This window comes from Lycium barbarum, chromosome 5, assembly GCF_019175385.1.
Source record: "Lycium barbarum isolate Lr01 chromosome 5, ASM1917538v2, whole genome shotgun sequence".
Classification (NCBI taxonomy): domain Eukaryota; kingdom Viridiplantae; phylum Streptophyta; class Magnoliopsida; order Solanales; family Solanaceae; genus Lycium; species Lycium barbarum.
This window is the reverse complement of record NC_083341.1, coordinates 133,981,867-134,001,641: the sequence shown is the minus strand read 5'-3', so window position 1 is coordinate 134,001,641 and position 19,775 is coordinate 133,981,867. Positions and strand designations below refer to the sequence as shown.

General features: G+C 32.2%; 1 protein-coding gene across 1 annotated transcript; it reads right to left on the bottom strand.

The window, feature by feature from the left end:
- Positions 1–3,387: 3,387 nt before the first annotated feature.
- On the bottom strand, positions 3,388–6,602 carry LOC132641667 (G-type lectin S-receptor-like serine/threonine-protein kinase At4g27290). The gene is made up of 6 exons (XM_060358724.1): positions 5,273–6,602; positions 4,900–5,141; positions 4,556–4,766; positions 4,218–4,455; positions 3,984–4,134; positions 3,388–3,882 (listed from the first exon to the last, which is right to left on the bottom strand). Exons 1-6 carry the CDS (start codon positions 6,555–6,557, stop codon positions 3,577–3,579), a joined length of 2,433 nt encoding a protein of 810 aa, XP_060214707.1. The 5' UTR covers positions 6,558–6,602; the 3' UTR covers positions 3,388–3,576.
- Between the last annotated feature and the right edge of the window lie 13,173 nt (positions 6,603–19,775).

Sequence of the window (19,775 nt, the reverse complement as noted above, 5' to 3'; positions counted from 1 at the left end):
CAATGACAAGTGAAAATGGACAAATTGGCTATGTAGTTTTAAAAGAAATATTAAGTGATATTCACTCTCACGATGTTCTCAAATAGTAAATATGCAATACTACGACTTGTTATTTAAGTTACACCCAATCTTCTTATTATATAGATGAAAAACTATTAAGTATCATTCATTTGTTAAAAAAATCATAGGGGTCAACGATTTTAATGAAGCAATTTAACATATAATTTGTGTAGGAACTGTTAAGCGAGTTCTGAGAGTTGGGTGCTAGGCATATTTAGGGCGTACAGTTGGGCGTTTAGGGCGTAACCCTCACAGGAACTAAGTCCCACACGTGAGCCCCGAGACGTTTTGCCAGTGCTTCACACCGAAGCGAGTCTTGAAGCTACCTTTTAAAACACTGTTTAAAATTCAGTCAACTCATTATCTTTAATTAAACTAAACGAGAAGTCACATGCACTTCTAATTAAACTCTTATAAATTTATGTTCAAATTAAACTACATTACATCTTCCCATATTAATTTTTTCGCTTGCACTTATGACAAGTCACATGCACTTCTAATTAATATCTTATAAATTTATGTTCAAATTGCGAATTAAGCAATCATCAAGTGTAAGGTTTATTTATAATAAGATTTCAAACTAGCTATCATGTACAAAGCGGAATACCTACATGAATATTAAAAAAATACATGGGAGGTCTATAAATTACCGCGTTTGAAAAGTAATGGTGCACTTACATAAAAACTTTCTCAAAGCGTAAAGTATTGTTCTTAGCATGACATTGTTTAAAATGAGCTTCATTTTCACTATTCTTCTAATGGCAGCTACAAGTTAGTACCTATCTCATATTAACTCTAGATTATGATTCTACATCTTTAGTATTGTTGGATTTGCTGTGAGTGTGGGGGATACCCGGGATACAAACAATGTTCAATCTAAAACTAGATTGGCATCCAATTGCAATGTAATTTGTGTCAAATCCCCACTGTCCATTTGTGTTCATGTGAGTCTAGTGTTACTTGTTTCCTCTTTGTACTTAAAATAAAGAAAGTCAAGATATTGGCTTTTTGTTATTCATGAATAAAAAGGGATTTGAAAATATAAGGGTTGTTGGCTAATTTAAGTGTTCATATGATTCATTATATATAAATATTTCTTTTTGTTATTTGTTTATTTAAAATGTTTTATCCTTCATCTTTCTTTTATACAAACTTCCCTTCAAATTATATATTCTTAGATTTCTATTTGTCGGGAGTCTTCATCAGAACTTTGAAAAAGGGAGAGAGGAAAGGAAAAAAGATAAGTGCCTTGATTTAAAATAAGGTGCATTTTCCACCTTTGCACCACTATTTTTTAAAAAAATTAATTAAGACTAAAGCATTTTAATGTATTCAATCAGAACATTGAATTGTAAATTAGTACTCCAATTAGAATCCTAACATGACAATAATGTGTACATTTAAAAGGAAACTTTGTACAATTTCTTATAATATGTAAGCTTAACTATGTTTCCAATATTCAAATTGCATTACGTTATGGACTGATCCATCTCTTATATACTCCTTCTTGATCCATCTCTTATATTATCTAAGTGATAAGTTGGTAGTTTCCCAACTTAACTCTTCTTTAAGCTTAGATTTTTGCTATGTTTGATTGAGAAAATAATGCATTTAATATTGTTTACTTCCATTTTACAGGTTTTATGTGATTTAAAAGTGATCGGGTGAAAATGAGGCAAAAAGGAGCCAAAATGAAGAAAATGACAAAAGTGGCTGAAGGCGCAAAATTGGCCAGATCTGCAATTCCGAATGTCTTCGGTTATCTGGGTCATATTTTGACATGGGAAAATAGAAATTTATAAGAGCAAGACATGGGGCAAATATCTCTCATCTTTGGCCATTTTTACGAGAGTTGGAAGCTAGGATTTATTGGCTACACCATTGGATGAGAAGATTGAAGCACTTTAATGAGAAATTTCTTAAATTCTTAAATTTCTTGTTTTGTATTGAATATTTAAGAGTGCAGTATTTCATTCCTTTACTTGAAACTTGTTTATGGAAATATACATTGGATTGACACTCTTGTTATGCTTATGTATTGAATGATTTTCATTTCTAATGAAGTGGGTCTTTGTTTCTTTAACTAATCTTGTTCTTTTATGCTTCTTAAGGCATTAACTAACCCTAAGATTCACCCATTTGCTTTGATTTGAGCTCGGAAGAGGAAAATTGAGGTTGGAAAAAATTAGTTAACAAGGATTTGAAGCTTTAAACCCCATCTAATAACTTGAGCTAAGAATAGGAAAATTAACTTGAGGTTAAATTGATTCTGCTTAACTACACACTCTAAGGCTTGGAAAAGCTTAGAGTGAAATTCATTGATTTAGTTGGAAGACTTTAAATGAGATTTTAGAAATCATTATCTATTAACATAAACTCACTCTTAGTTGAAAAATCATAAAATATATTGGAGTTACTTGAGAGTAATTTCCCTTTTATCCATGCTTGTGGTCGTTGATCATTTTACGTGCTTTTTAATTAGTTTTATCTTTGTTAGTTCTTAAGTAAACAAAAATAAAATCAAATATTGAAAAAGTATTTGGCTTAGCGTAGTAAGTGATAATTTCTTACTTGCTTGATCGCCTAGTATATTGTCCATGTGGGATTCGACCCCAACTCATAATTGGATTAATTATATTGCATACGACCGTGTACACTTTCTCACTTGAAGAGTGAATTTGGACGTTATCACAAAATACAAGAGATCTAACTTAAATTTATCAACAATATGTCGATTATATGTGCAAAAAAGCGAATACCTGTATATATGAATATAAAAAGCACATGGGAGGTCTACAAATTACATCATTTGAAAATTGATAATACTACCATAAAAACTTTCTCAGAGCGTAAATTATTGTTCTTATTGTGGCACTGTTTAAGTGATTTTCATGACTGAGTGGAGTGTGTGTGGGCTGATGGTCAGGGAAGAAGGATATGCTCATTATTTCTCCTCTATTTTCTATTTTTCTCCGGTGTTTGCACTCTGCTAACCTGCCGCCTCCCACCAGCAACAGGTATCAGATTTATCTGTTCACCAAGGCTAGAACAGATAGGAGAAATTACGTATTTGTTTTGTCCCTGCTAAGAATTGAACCTAAGACCTCATGGTGCTCAACCCACTTCAATGAACCCTTGGGTGCAAATTGGAATTTAGTTGTATGTCTCACAAACACAAAAACAAATCTAGTTAAGGTGAAGGGCAGGTTAAATTCAGATAATAGCTTTGTATCATTTCTAGATATACTTTAACAGCAAAACTAGAGTTACAATGCGCGAAATTTCCACTACTAACATAAATTTTGTGACATAGCTAATATTTCTGGAAAACAGATGAACATCTTCAGAAGTTTTGTGATATAAACATATCTAATATTTCTAATCAAAGAACAATAGAAATAGAAGAAGATTTCATCCATAAGTAGATAACATCTTCAGCTAGAATTGAAGTTCTATGTTATTTATGAAATTACTGTTCATGTGCACACATGTCAAAATAGTTTTCTTGTTCATACTCTACCGAGGTTCTAACGATGTGATTGTGACTTCATTTTTTGAACTTCCTGTCTGTGATCCTGAGTTTTCTACATCACGTACCTTTCTTTCCATGAAAAAACCTGGTTCTTTAGCTTCTGGCAGTAGATTATCATTACTCAACATCTGAACCACAGAAGACATGTTTGGCCTATCTTCTGGGCATTGTTGCACGCATAATAGACCCACTTCGATTGACCTTAAAACTTGAGAAAAATGACAAGAATCAGCTAGCAGCTGCTCATCGGTTAGTTCCAATGACCTATCTTCTTTATAAAGCTTCCATGCCTGTGTGAGTTTAGATCATATGGGTCATGAAAAATTAAATATGTTTTAAAGAAGAAGAAAGGAGCTATATATGTAATACAAACTATGTATAGAGAGCCTACATGACCGATAAGGTTAAGGTTGTGATCTTGATGGACAAATCCTCTATTTCTGTTGCCACTCACAATCTCTAACAACAAGACGCCAAAGCTAAATACATCTGATTTTATCGAGAAGATCCCATCAACTGCATATTCAGGGGACATGTAACCACTGTGCCAACAAAACAACACCATGAGAATTAAAGAAGCAAGATGTCATATGAGAGTACATTGTACAGTATTAGAGGTTCTTACTGTGTCCCAACCACATTGCATGTTTTTGCTCCCATCTCATTTCCTGCAACACTTCTAGCCATGCCAAAATCTGATATCTTAGGATTCATATCTGTATCTAGCAAAACATTGCTTGCTTTAAGGTCTCTATGGATAATTCGTAGTCGAGAATCTTGATGAAGATATAATAAGCCACGAGCAATTCCGCTTATGATGTCAAAACGCATTGGCCAATCAAGTAATGTGCTCTTTGTTTTATCTACAAAATAAGCTTTCTTCTTAGCAGCTTCTTTCATGTTATGACTAATATATCAAAGTATTACTCATTTTAGCTTGTGTAGTAGGTTAGAAATCCGAACCAAATATGTATGAATCCAGGCTTTTGTTAGGCATGTATTCATAGATCAACATCTTTTCTTCCCCTTGAATGCAACAACCCAGAAGTTTCACAAGATTTCGATGCTGAAGCTTGGCAATATAGATAACTTCGTTCTTGAATTCATCGAGTCCTTGCATGGATGTTCTTGAGAGTCTCTTCACGGCAATTTCTTGTCCCTCTTCCAGAACTCCCTATTAATGGCAAAGATATATTAGGGGAACATAGATTTTACAAAGATGCGAATATTGCAGAATGAAAAACATCTCTAACACACTAATCTTGAGCAACAATCGGTTACTATTCCAACAAATTTGTAGTTTATACCTTATAAACAGGTCCAAATCCACCCTCTCCAATTTTGTTGTTGTCCGAAAAGTTATTTGTGGCTCTTGTTATTGTCGACAATTGGAACATTGGCAGCTCAAACTCGTCTTGGAGTTTTAGTTTCTTCTTCTTTTTCCATATGTACAAAAAGAAAATCAGTCCTAGGAGAATCATTGCCATCAACAACGAGAAACTCACCGCGAGTATATTTTCCTTCCTTCTATTTGAACCTGCCTCAGATACTACAGCCATTTTTTTAATCAGCCACTTCAATTCGAGATAGGCCACATTTATTGCATAATATGGTCTCCATACGTACAAAAACTAAGTTTACAAACACATCATTAGAAATTTCTTTAAGACAAGTTCTTACCTGGCTCTGAAGAATCCATCTTGATATAAATATCTTGTCCTCTTCCAGAGAGCTTTCTAATATCAATCAACTCTCCAGACCAAAGCAAGCAACCTTTATCTCCATTGCTTATATCTAGAGTTGAATAAGCTGTGCAAGAGCAGTTCCTGGAGCATACCTGCCTACAGTCTTCGAGTGTCATGGTTTTATTGTACTGAGAGTGCTCAGTATCCGGCAACTTAATTCCAGAATATTTTAGAAATACATGTTCCTTGTTGCAGTGATATGGTTTCCTCCGAACACACCCTTCTGACCAATCTCCCGTTTCCCATTGTTGTGGATATTTAGGTACAAACTTTTCCAAACATCCACAAACAGGGGAACTATCTATGACACAGCTCCCATAGGCACCACATAATCTATATGTATCGCAAGTATCCAGAGGAATGTTGAGGTAAAGATGCCAACTCTTGGTTCGATCCACCCACGTCAAACGTTGTACATAGCCATTGTTAGTCATGACTAGCCTTGATAACACCGAGCCGTTAATGATAGAAAAACCATAGTAAACCTCCTCCTCGTTGAAAACAAATTGAACTGTATATATGCTGTTCTGTATTTGTAGTGGTGCGGGTGCTCCACTCCATCGTAAACCATTCCATGGTCCTGCTCGAGCTGATACCCTTGTGCCACGTCTGATGAGGGCCTGTGGATATCCAGTAGGATCAATATGGAGAGTGAATTCCCCTGGAGTTGGATCATTAACGTTCTTCCAAGCTGAAAGGTATACCTCATGACCAGTTTTAAAATTTTTGCCAAGCTTCATCTTAGGCAAGAATGTATCAGTTGGAAAATTGAAGCTCTGCCAAAGGAAATTTTCTGGGTTTCCATCATTTGCATCTTTCACAACAAGATTACCCGAATCCAAAAGTTGTGCAACTGGATTTTGGACTGATCGTGAGGTGTTAGTGGACCATATAATTTCATTCTTGTCACCAAAAAGAACAAGTATCCCAGGTTTGGTGACCTTAAAAACAGCAGAAGATGTGTTTGTGAGTGGTTGTTCTCTGTTGGCAACCCATACAACTGTTTGCACGTGAGGAAGAATTTGCTTGTACCATATCCCAATATATCGTTTTGAGGAACCGGTGGGGCTGAAAAATCCCATCTCATAGGTTCCACCAGATGAAACAACAGTTTCACCATTTGTGATGAACTGATTTGTAGTGATTACATCTGTTGTGGTAGAAATCTTGGGTATAGAAGAGTAGAAAAACAGTATAAAAAGTAGTAGGAGAGCTTCCATCAATGATGACTTTGATGCCTAAGCCTTTTAATCTGGTCGCCTATATATAGCCTATGATTTTAGACTAGTCGTTATCTCATGGATTGAAGGCTCTTATTGCCTCTTCCTTAAGTTTATTTCCAATTTGAAAAGTATAACAAGACAGAAGGCTATGGGCCAGCCCACGAAGACCTGAGAAATTCCTCACAAAGTTTGTCATACAACAACTACGAAGAAATTGCAGGGTTTTCCCTTCAAATGTGTTGGTTTTTAATTTTTGCCCTTCAAAATTAAACTTATGCCTAGCGGGGCATAAATTCTTTAAGGACGCGGGGCATAACTTGTGTTTTGAAAGGGAAAACCGTGCAATTTCTTCCTTATTGCCTCTTCCTTAAGTTTATTTCCAACATTTGAAAAGTAAAACAAGAAAGAAGTGTACAGGCCAGCAGCCAGCTGACCAAGACCTGAGAGATTCCTCACAAATTTTGTCATACGCCAACTTGCATCAAGTTGATACTCAGGTTCGGCCCTTCTTTGAGTGTTTGTTTATGTGCTCCGTGTTTCTCTTTCTTTTTGCTATGAAACTCTTGTTGTATATATACTATTAATCATGTGTTTGAATATAGTTTTATTATAGAATAATTATATATTTAGTTTTTAATAAAGAGTTAAAGAGATCATGTACTAGTATGTGTGTCATTTGCTTATATAGTAGATGATTTAGTGTATAGAGTTTAGCCTACACACAGAAGATTAAACCATCGATTTTTATAAGTATAAAGTTTATGTTCACAATCTAAGATGGAATTTGAACAAAGTCACCGGTATGATTGCAGCACAAGATTAATATAATCTATCTTCATTATGAGAATGGTATAGTTCTGTCTTCTTGTGCTAGTATATTTTGTATGTATTGAACGGACCAAGTAGAGATAAGTGTTTTTGTACTGAATATATAAAACAAATTCTCTAGTTCATTAAATCTATGTATACTCTTAATCTTGATATGGTTATTATGATCAATGTGATTTGTTCATTATTTTGATTTATTAAAAGGTACGACTCAATTGCGGGTCTATGTATTCCTGGTAAATTGGATAATAGCAAAATACATTTGTGAAATAATAATCAGTTGATAGAATTCATGTCTCGACTTTGAGATTGATGATACCCCTTTATGGATGCTTATAAGTCTCACGTGAAAATCCTGTAGGTGGATTTTGTATTCGTCAAATGATATAAGTTGAGGGAAATATAAATGATTCAATTAGTCAATGAATTAAATTGTCGGTAATTTAATTTAATTGATTGGTATCTGTAATTTTAACATGAGAAGTTAAATAAAGTTTAATGAAAGATTTCGAAATTGAAGTGAGGAGTGCAGTTATGATTTTTTAGTGGGATAATTTGTAATTTATTATGGTAGGATTAATTCAGATATTTCGAATTAATTCCATAATAGGAAGCCACGTTAATTAAATTATGTGGTCCCTGTTGTGCCGGAATAATAAAGAATTAAATGAAATATTATTTCTTGGTGGAAAATAAAGATCCAGCGGGTTTTGGAAAAGGGTGAAGTTTGTACGCTTAGAAATTCGCCCACACGAATTTCGCAGATTCTGGTATTATTCGAGTTACACAGTAGAAGACAGTGGAACTGAAGGATGACGATCTCGTGGATGGTTTGTGTTCGAGGTTGAAGATTCGACTCTTGATCACAGACATGCTTCCAGTGATAAGTATCAATTTTACGTTTAATTAATATCTTGATTATGTATTGTCTATATTATATACAAGTTCGATGCTATTTGCTTCCGCTGTTTATGCTTGATTTCCATTCATTGGCATTATTGTCACACTTGCATCTAAATAGATAACCTAGAATGATATGTATATGTTTGATTATACAGACCTTTCATGATTTATGTTCCAGTTGAAAATCATGTGTAAAAGTCTTAAAAAGTTTGTCGTTGAACGGCGACACTGGTTAGAAGCTAGAGATGTCGGACTCAACATGTTTCCTATGCTAAAGCTGAATTTTTATTTGCTTATCTTTTGATTCCTTATTCCTCGCTAATGTGATTAATATCTTTTTATATTATATATAAGATAATAAGAGAGGTAATGTGTAACCACTGTTAAAGGATAAGGGTGAATTTTGTTTTCAGCTTAAGGCATTCGTTGGGGTTGGCGGCGGGAATTAGCTTAATGTGAGACTATGGAATCAAGTTTTCTTTGATTATTGTCCAACAACCAAATTGATTAAAGGCTAAAAGAAATTGATTAAGGTTTTGAACGGATAGTCCACTGAGAAAGGGAAATAGCTTGCTATGTTACTTTTATAGTATGGCGATGGTTACTTTTCTACATAAATCTTTCTTGCATTCTAGTTTTGTGGAAGTGATATGATATAATACATTTTTCACATTCAAGGGGGCAAGTGCAAGTTGGATCTATCTCATTGTGGTAAAACTTTGCCTTGCTGTTTATGGATGTGGTCATTTAATTTAATGATATATATAACACTGTTACAAGATGTATAAGTCCAATTCAATGTCAAATTAGATTGTGTTTTAAATAGGTAATGCATCTAGTTATCTTCAAGTAAATACGGCAATGGTATTTAATTACATGAGCAATTTTTTCTCACAGTATATTATAATGTATAGACAAGAACTAATCTATATATAATATAAAGCTAGGCATAGACAAGGTGATGTGACACCTCTCTATGACCTCTATTAGCATTTTTCTTTTTTCTCCTTTTTTTTTGGCATTTTTCTCATTTTTATAGTTTTTTTTTTGTTCATTTCTACTAATAACCTATGGAATAATAAAAGTCTCATACAACAAATATAGCATTCAACCCCGTACGTAGCAGTAAAGTTTCAGTTTTTTTTATAGCTTTGATTACATATTACTTCTCTTACTTAATGAAACCGGTTAACAGTTAAAACCAGGAACCAAAAGGTGTCAAAAACGGCAGATCCTACATTTCATCATTCATATTCATTAGTCTTTTTCTCATTTTTCCCTTTCACATCCTGTGTTATAAAATTTTAAAAGTCATGATCGTACCAAGAATGGCAAAAGCATAATCGCAAATCTATAGATCCCCTTGTAGCTGGCTGCAATGTTATATTCTTAGCAGAAGTTAGTACACTCGTATGATATTAATCAACGAAATTCTTTTTCCAAATGAAGCAATCAAGCAAAGCTAAGGCACGCAAGTTGCATTCAGAATAAATTACTTAGACAAAGATTCTAATGTACTGTCCAAAAGAGCAGGAATTCAAAATGAAGCATGCTCATTTTCGAACAGATGACGGGGCGACGAATAAGTTGCAAGTGATGCTTGCACAAAAAATTATTGCAGACTTAATAGTAATGTGTTTAAACCATGATGCACAGAGATGTGTCAAAAAGGTGTTAAACACATATTTTTAAATCAAAGAATTGCATGGTTAGGGTCACAGACATATGCAGAGGCCCTTCATAAATTCGTCAATCACCCTAGGTAAGATCTCTTTTTATCCTCTCATTCTCTCTGTCTTGAGATCTCAATTTAATTTCTTTTCTTATCCTTTTTATGATATTTAATTAGTTGGAATTTGGGTGCCATGTTTTTGTTTGATTCTTCTTCTTAGGGGTGTTTTGATTTTTGATTGATAATTTTTTTTATCAGCTTTTAGTGATAACGTATTGTATAGAACCAAGAGAATCATTTGCAGTCTTCAATCTTATGGAAAAGTTTCAAAATTACACAGGTAGAGATTTCAAGTATTTTTCTTTTGGGTATTTCTTCTGTAATGAATTGTTGGATTTGAAGTATTTGATTGAAATTGTCATTAAATTTAATTATGTTGTAGTGAAATTATGGTGAATTTTATGTAAATATCCAATGTGCATGTCTATAGGAATATCATTCCGATTGCATGTGAGTGGATTGTATTTGCAAGAATGAAAAGGGTATCACGCGAACTGTGAGGAGAGGTTTTTTGAAACGAAGACTTGGTGTTGTATGATAAAGAACAGAAATATAATAAAAGCTAAAAAATTTAATTATATATAATAAATTTAAATGTTCATAATAACTCTAGATATTCTAGGACGATTAATACTTAGAAAGATGTATATGTAGATTTAATATTTCCTCCATCTCAATTTATGTGATATAGTTTGATTAGGCACGGAGTTTAAGAAAGAAATGAAGACTTTTGAATTGTGGTCTAAAATAATTCATAGATATTTGTGTGGTTTTAAAAGGTAAAAGTGAAATATTTAAATTAATTATTTCTAAATATAGAAATGTATCATTTTTTTTTATAGATTAAAATGAAAGTGCAATCACATAAATTGAAACAGGGTATATATGTTATAAATCGCACGTTTTCTAATATTTCGGTTCGGGAATTTTACAAAAAGTGATTGTATCATTAACTCGGTTAGAAGTTAAGGAGATTTTTGCTGTGAAAGGATAATATGTAATTAAGAGATTATTACTCTAGCAGAAGTCTTTTTGTTGTATATGGATAGATGGTGGCGTGATTAAGAGGATTAGTGAAGTGATTTTAGAATCTTTAACAAAACACGAAGTGAATGTAAAAGTAGAGAAAAAAATATAAAAGAAAACATGAAAAAGATATTTCTAAATATTGGGTTGCTGGCCAAATAGCCGGCTCTTCCCTGTGTTTTACTGCTAATGTTTAGGTGTATTTGAAAAAAAAAAAAAAAAAACTAGGAACCATTGGAAAATGGTGTATTTTATTGTGATTTAATATAAGTTTAGAAGTTTCTCCAATTGACTGTTATTATAATAACAATTTTAAAATATATTTAAAGATGGTTCTCTTGCTTCCGTATTATACTAGAAAGTTATGTTTTTATCATGCTCGGGATTATTTTGTCCATAATCTACGAATAGTGTTATTCATGAATTTGATGAAACCTCATTATTTATTGATCTACAACAAATAATGAATGCACTTTTTGCGAGTATAATAGAATTTTTTGCGAGCTTTCTGAAATCGTTTTGTTTCTGAATATCAAAGTAATGAGATTCGAGGAATTATTTTAATTATTTTTTTTCCCTTACACATTTGATTTCTTTAATATGTACGTCTTACATTATATGTTTTTATTTATAGCTTGTCTCTTTTATAGTAATTTAATTTATAAATGATATGACAGACCGCGCGAAGCGCGGACAAGTTATCTAGTGATTAATAAATGGTTACCATTAAAGTGGTTTGTTTATTTGGAATTATTAGAAATTTTTAATAGCTTTATACATGTGAGATTATATCAATACATGGCTTGAGAATTTATGATTAATAAATAGGATCTACAAAAGTAGTCTATCTATTTGAGTCATTAGAATATTCTCAAGTATCATGTGGATATTGTCCTGAATAAGTGTACGTTAATGGTGAATTTTTATCTACTGGTAGAACACCCTTTAGATACTAGTAGTAAAACTTAATTAATTCATAAGAAGAGCTATTGAGGTTTTCACCCGAAAGGAAGAAGCATAATATCTTGAATTTTCGGGTGTATTAATTGATAGGACAATTTATTGTAATTAGGTGTTGTATGTCTTACCCAGAAGAAGGGGCACAATGTATGCCTTGAGCTTGTGAGATAATTATAAAAGAAGAATAGAAACCTGAATCAGATTAGTTTTTAGCTATGCCTAAAACGGTTATTTTGACGAATTTGGTTAGTTATGGAGATCAAGAATTTCATGAACTCTTATTGACCTGAAATTTGATGTGTTTATTGGAAATGCTCAGTAAGAAATAATCATTGAGGCTGTTTAGATGGGTTTTAGGCTGTTCTTTCGGATTAAAATGTGTTTTAAGTATGAAAAACTACTCTTTCTATCAGTTTTATTTATGTTAAATCTGGAACATGAATACACATGATGATTCAACATGAAATTGATACTCCCTCCGTTTCAATTTATATGAACCTATTTGACTGGACACGACATTTAAGAAAGAGTGAAGACTTTTGAAACTTGTGGTTCAAAATAAGTCTTGAATATTTTTGTGGCTGTAAATCATTTCATAAAGTGAATTTGTTTCCAAATTAGGAAAGAGGTCATTCATTTTGGCACGGACTAAAAAGGAAATAGGTTCATATAAATTGAAACAGAGGGAGTATATGATAAGGATATAGATCAGATTTGGTCATAGTTTTGAAGATCAAGAATTTTAAGAACTCCGATTGACCTGAAATTCAGTAGGTTCATCAAAAATGACCCAGTAAGCAATACTCACTGCTTTGCAGTGAATCATGTTGTTTCCGGTGATTCAGGGTTGTTTAGATGGTGTTTTGGGCAATTTTCGTTTTCTGAAAAATTACTTGTCTATAATCTAATGGTGATATAGATTCTTGCTTATGGTTTTCATGACTAAATACTAGTAAAATAATAAAATTATGTGTTGACTTTAGGTCTTCCTCCCCATCAGATAGATTTATTATGGGTTGTCACTAGGTATAATCATTAGTTATTGATAACTTGTATTAACCTTCCATCTGAGTGACATGTTGGGTCAATGGAACTAGAGATAATGATAATGACATTCACTTGGCTTAAATTAGCAACATACTCTTCGTCTGAATTAGCTCTGGTTTTAAATTTATAGAGTGAATATCTGGCATCGCATATATATGTTGCATGAATTGTTCTTTTATATTGAAATTTGTTGTTCAAGATGCATGGACATATATGTGGTGTGTTTTGAATTTTATATTCAATGATTACATAAACATGCTAATTTCTAGAAAGCAATACTGAGATTATGTAAACATATTTTGAAATTTTGTTCGTTGTTCTTGCTTCATGTATATTAGTATGCTCATGAGTTCTTGATCCATTCCATCTGTGAGACTTGTAGATGTGAAAAATGGATACAAGACAAGGCCTTAGAACTAATTGGTGTTCTTCTTGAGATGTTATTAGGATTAGAATAGTTTTACCATTTCACTTTTCTTAAATTTTTCTCTTTTCTTCTTTTTTGCTTGTACAGTTTGAATTATTTTAATAAATTTCCACCTTTTATGGTGGCTTTAATAAAAAAAAATGTATATTAGTACGCTAATAATGAAATGTGATAAGAACTACTGAACAAATGTATATGTTTTTTAATTTCTATTTTGGCGGAAAAAAATCTTTTATCCGAATTGGTCATGGTTTCGGAATTCTGATTTTTGACGAACTCTGATTGACTCGAAATATGGCAGGTTCATCGGAAACGACCCACTAAGCAATACTAATGTTGGGCTTTTTTTGTCATCCGGGGTCGTTTAAATGGGTTTTTTAATCGTTTTTCTGTTTCTGGAATTTTTTTTTGTTAAATAAAATTTTTTATTTCTTCAAATAGTGGTGGTAGGGTTCATTCTCTATGATCTCCATTGTATATAACAGTGATATAATGAGTTTATATGTTGACGTAGGTCTTCTTCCCCATCGAATAGATTCATTATGGTACATTACTATGCTTCAGTCCCTAGTTAATTTTGATAACTTGTCTTGACTCTCCAACTGAGTTACACGTTGGTCCAATGGAACTAAGGTTTATTAAAAGTGATACTTACCTAACTTAAATTAGCAGTTTACTGTCCATCTGAGTTGGTCCTGTTTTAATTTATGGGGTGAATTATCTGGCGTGACTCATATAGTTTGCATGAATAGTTAAGTTTCCCTATCAAATCTAGTTATTCAGGAGGCATGGTTGTATGTGTGATGTGTATTTTGAATTTTCTTATTCTTACTACATAACTAATGATCTATTTAATGGTTATATATCAAATTCTCAATAAACTTTATCCAGCCCACTCACTACTAGTCAGGAACTTCGTCTGATAGAGAGATAAGACATTAATTTAAAGAATGCATTATATGTAATTGTTGTTAGAAAGAATTTATTTTCAGTTTCTAACCAAACAAGAGATGGATAATTAGTTTATTTTCAGTTTCTTATGTCAATAATTATTAAGTATATCTATAACAAATAACTATTACCTTTTTTGTAGGTGTACACCATGAAATTTAGGACAATGATCTATTAGCCATCATAATAAAGACAAATGTTAGTTGAATTTCCGTACAACTTCTACGAAATACTACTTTCATTCGACAACAACTTCTTAATATGTATGCGGCTGTAAAAAGACGGAGATTACAATTTCTTAAAGACAAGGCACAAACTTTAAGACGTGAAGCATTTGTGGCCATAGGTAGTATTGCTCATATTCACATTTAAATTATGTGTTGTTGAAATCTCAGATAAACTAAATATTTGGTATATTAAAAAAACTGCATAAGAAAAGATTATACAATTTGCTGACTGTGTACAACTACAGACTATAGTATTAGTGACTGAAGTAATAGAAAACAATGCTAAGAAACTTTTCTTTTCTCTCTTGAAAATGAAGGGTACCATTTCAACTTCACTTGATAGTAACTTCTGGTAAGATAGTACTTTGCGATGGTAATGAATACCAATTGTATAAGTTCACTATTCGACAATTTGAGCATACATTCTTCCCTTTCAAATTTAGTGCAATTCATCACACTTACTCAAATATTATTTCTAATATTTTACGAAGTTTGTACTAATTAGCATGAAATACACGTGCAATGCAATAAAATATCTAATTCATTAAATATTAAGAAGTAATATTCAATTACATGAAAATTGAATCAAACTTTTCTGGAGCATTAATGAATTTTAAACTGCATTGAATCAAATCAGAAATAACTTTCTTTCATTTTCTATAATTGAATTCCATGTTTTTTATCTGATTGCTCCTTTGAGCTTCCACTAGCTATTAAAGTCATCGTTTCACAATCTTTTTCATATTCTATGTATTAATAAAATGCATAATATATTGCCATTTCATATTACTTCTAGAGTACCTTCTTTGTGTCAAATATTTATCCATTGTTTAAATTATATCTGACATAAAAAGGGAGTGCTCAATCATATAAGAATATCCATATAAAACTTAAAGTTCATTTTTGTAGTCATTTTTGTCCTTGAATCAACTACAATTCCAAAAACATCTTTGTATAAAAATGTAAATATACATCCTAATAAAAAGTTTCAAAAATAACAAGTTAAATAAAAAAAATCAAACGTGAGATATTAAGATAGTCATAGAGGCTTTTGAATTTCTCGAGTACAATGTATCTAAGCACTAAGCTTATATAATTAAAGCAATTTATTTCTTTTGAGTAATAGATACTAATGATGTTTAGCTTTTACTATATTAAAAATTGTAACCTTTCAAAGTGTAATGAGTACAGCTATTATTATTCAAACAAATTATAACGGCAATCATGTTAATGAATTATCTGATCAATCCAAGAAAACCAACAGATGCACTTCTCTCCATTATAAAGTTGTTATTTCATGAGAGGAAAGAAGCCGAACGGAATAAGCTTTGCTTCACAAAATGCGATGGGGAATCAGCTAAGGCAAAGCTCGAAGTCAAGGAAAATTCATGAGGCGGGAGAATCTATATACAGAGCAACGATAACTAAGATTGCACATATATTTATTAGTCTTTATATATATTTTTCCAACATTTTGTTTCGTATAAATTTGATTTGGAGAATTCCAGATGATATATGAGCCATATTTCATAGCATATAAATACAGTTGCTTCAAAATGATGTTCGTTCGATATTTCACCATTTGTTGACAAAATTCAAATTTTCGAGTATTTGATTTGATGTATGCATATACGACATCGACAGACAAAATTTGAATTATAAAAAACCATGCATATGCTAGCAATTTATTCCTACTTCTACTTGAGTTATGTTCCTAACATAATTGCCCCAATCTTCTCTAGCTACGGTTATGTTATTGTATCGCTTCCTCTCTGGTACATGTATCAATGTAGATGTAAATACATGAAGATAATTGACCAATTAGAAGATTCTCAATTTTGAAAAATAAAATAAGGTATTTCTTTTTAGTAATTTCTTCATGGATAGAAAAACAACTAAATATTTAATGGATTCTTCCATCGTGTCAAATATTTCGTTAAGTTCATTGATTTATTAGAGAAGTATGCAATAACATGTGGGATCTCTCAAGTCCGACATGTTTTTATGTGGTGTTCTCAAAGCTTTTGTAATCTTAGAAAAAGGGTACACACGCAACGCGCGTGCCGAGAGACTAGTAAAAATAAAAGTTTAAAAGAGTGAGAGGGTAGAAAGTCTGATATGTAAAAAATTTGGATCTCGCTAATGGAGACACACTTTTTTTGAAATTTAAGGCATTGGTAACCCCTCATCATTACATGTGAGTCCGTCTTCGTGTTAACAATGCTTAGTTTATTTCTCTTGATGTAATATCTTTTTAATTATGATTATCTAATTTTCTAGAATATTTTCTAAGATTTGATTTATATTTTTTAAGACAAATAACTTTGTATATATAGCAATAACAGAATAACAAGAAACTTACTTTTACTATATTTTTTTTCAATCTATAGTATTCAAATTAAAAAATGTAACTCTACTTTTTTTTATTATTATTACATAGGGGGTAGGGGAAGGAGAAATGAGGGAGGCGATTACAAAGTGAGGATTCGAACCCTCACCAACAAGGTGAAAGTTCAGATAGTCAACCAACTGAGCTACTAGATCCCTACAAAATGTAACTCTACTTAATTTGTGTATTATCTAGATCGAATACTTAATTTGAAATAAATTAAAATTTTCAAACAAAACGACGAGTCTTTCAAGTGCGAAAGAAAAAAATAATCATTTGACATGCGAAAGAAAAAATAATCATAATGTTCTAATTTGGCCATCTGATGCTTAACTAGTTGAATTACATATTTAAATTCAAAAAGACATATTAAAATATTTTTTGTAATTATATTAAATTAATTTTTGTTTTGATAAATTATTTATACGTATTCAACAGATTTTATAATACAAATATATGAAAGAATTGTTGCGCTGCGGCAAATAATTGATCTTTATACAAATTCTCGAATAAAATTTTTAAGGAAAAATTCAAGAGGCGAGATATGATATTGACCAGAACTATATACTAACTTCTATTTATAGTTAAAACTTTAGTTCCGCTTTTTGTCAAGAAAATATTAGTGTAGTGATAATTGTTTTATTTGGTGGGAGGGCTGGGAGTAATTCTTAACGAGGAAAAAATTAATAATATAATTAATCATTCCTTCATTGGTTTTTAATATAATTCTTTTAATATTAGTTAGTCTTACATGATAATTATTACCGTCATAATTAATAAAGGAAATAAAATAAATTGCAAACAAATATTGGGATTTAAAATTTAAAGTATACTTTTTTTTTCTTTCATTATGTATGCCAAAAAAAATCTAGTAAAAGTTCCTAGAATGTTTATAAAGTATCTGATTTCTTTTATACAATTATATAAAATTTCGGACCTATTCATGCTTTCATATTACCTCCAATTATTTTAAGTGCCAGGAGACAATAATTATAAAATGAGCTATGTATTTTAATAGTGATGATTGTTTTTTTGAAATTAAAGTTGGTAAAAAGGATTAAGCAAGAAGAACATTCTAAACATTATGTTATTTGAAATTTTTCTATTTATTTCTCCTTGAAATTTTTTGTCACGCCCCGAACCATGGCCTAGGCGAAACACGGCACTCGGTGCCTTACTGCATGTGACCTAGCGAACCACAAGACTTGCTGAATCATCATGAGGCATAACATGAGTGAAATATAATGTGAATGCATGATGAGCCTTTATAAAACGTAGCAAGTCATAATACTTAATAAAAATACTTGTTTAAACATGAGTGCGAAAATAACATGAATGAGCCAAAATGACTATACGACTCCGAATGTCTGACATAACATAACTGACTTGTCTAGTCTATGAAACCTCTAACATAAGTCTGAACATGGAAAACATACTCGCTGGGACAAGGCCCCCAGCATACCTTAGATGCATAGCTAATCATTAAATAAAGAGTTGACTAAACCCCGAATGAGATGGGGCACACCAATAAGCAGATACGAATGTTGTCCTACTAAGCAGATGTGTCGTCCTGTAAATCAGTACCTGCATCGTGAAATGCAGGCCCTCGGGCAATAAAAGGGGACGTCAGCACATTGAATGTACTGGCATGTAAAGCAACTGAAAGAAAATGGGACATGGAATAACATGATAAGAACTGAAACTGAAAACCTGGACATGAGTGATGAGTCGTGAAATTACGCGATATTCGATGCTAATTCCTTAAGTTTTTGTGACTCTTTAAGCACTTTTGTTGTTACTTTTTGTGTTTTTATGTTGTTTTGTAGGAAAAGATGCTCGGAGAGCATAACGGAGCAAAACGGACCAAAATAGAGCAAAAATAGAACAAATCAATGTTTCTGGCACCACATGCTATTAGCATGTGGTGCAGCATCTGCTGCCAGTGAAAATGGCACCATGTGCGAGTAGCACATGGCGCAGCATGTGCAACATGCGAGCAGCATGTTGTGCAGCATGTGGTGACAGAGAAATTTGCACCACATGCTACGGCTTTGGCACAACATGCGATTAACATGTTGAACATGTGAATAGCATGTTGTGCAGCATGTTGTGCAAGAGGGTATTATGGTCCAGATTTTGTTTCCATTTTTGGAATAATATAAATACTCTTTTAGGGTTTGTAATAGACATCTTTGGCAGTTTTTCATCAAGTTTGGAGACTAGTTTTTACACCACACTTTGGGGGTTAAAGATTTGAAGATTTGGTTGAGTATTTCTTAAACCTTTAATTCATTTCTTCAATTCCTTGCTTTGTATTGATTATATAAGTGTGTAGCTTTTTATTCCATAACTTGAATCTCGTTTATGAAAGTATTCTTGATTAAAGTTTGGTTTGAAACTCTTGTTATGCTTATGTATTGAATGATTCTTATTGCTATTGAAGTGGGTCTTTGTTGATTTAATTAATCTCGTTCTTGAATGTTTCCAAAGGGATTAGCTAACCCTAGGACTCACCCATTTACTTAGATTGAGCTCGGAAGAGGAAATCTAGGTTGGGAAAGATTAATTAACAAGAATTTGGGTCATTAAACTCATCTAATAACTTGAGCTCGGAAGAGGATAGTTACTTGAGGTTAAATTAATTGTGCCTAATATCACACTCTAAGGCTTGGAAAAGCTTAGAGTGAAATTCATTGATTTGGTTGGAAGACTTTCAATGAGATTT

What these genes read in the sequence shown, in the direction of transcription:
- LOC132641667 (XM_060358724.1), bottom strand. Translation starts at nt 6,557, where the DNA reads ATGGAAGCTCTCCTACTACTTTTTATACTGTTTTTCTACTCTTCTATA. An exon ending in GATGGATTCTTCAGAGCCAG is followed by an intron (nt 5,142 to 5,272) that starts GTAAGAACTTGT and finishes AAATGGCTGTAG; the next exon opens with TATCTGAGGCAGGTTCAAAT. An exon ending in GATTTGGACCTGTTTATAAG is followed by an intron (nt 4,767 to 4,899) that starts GTATAAACTACA and finishes TGCCATTAATAG; the next exon opens with GGAGTTCTGGAAGAGGGACA.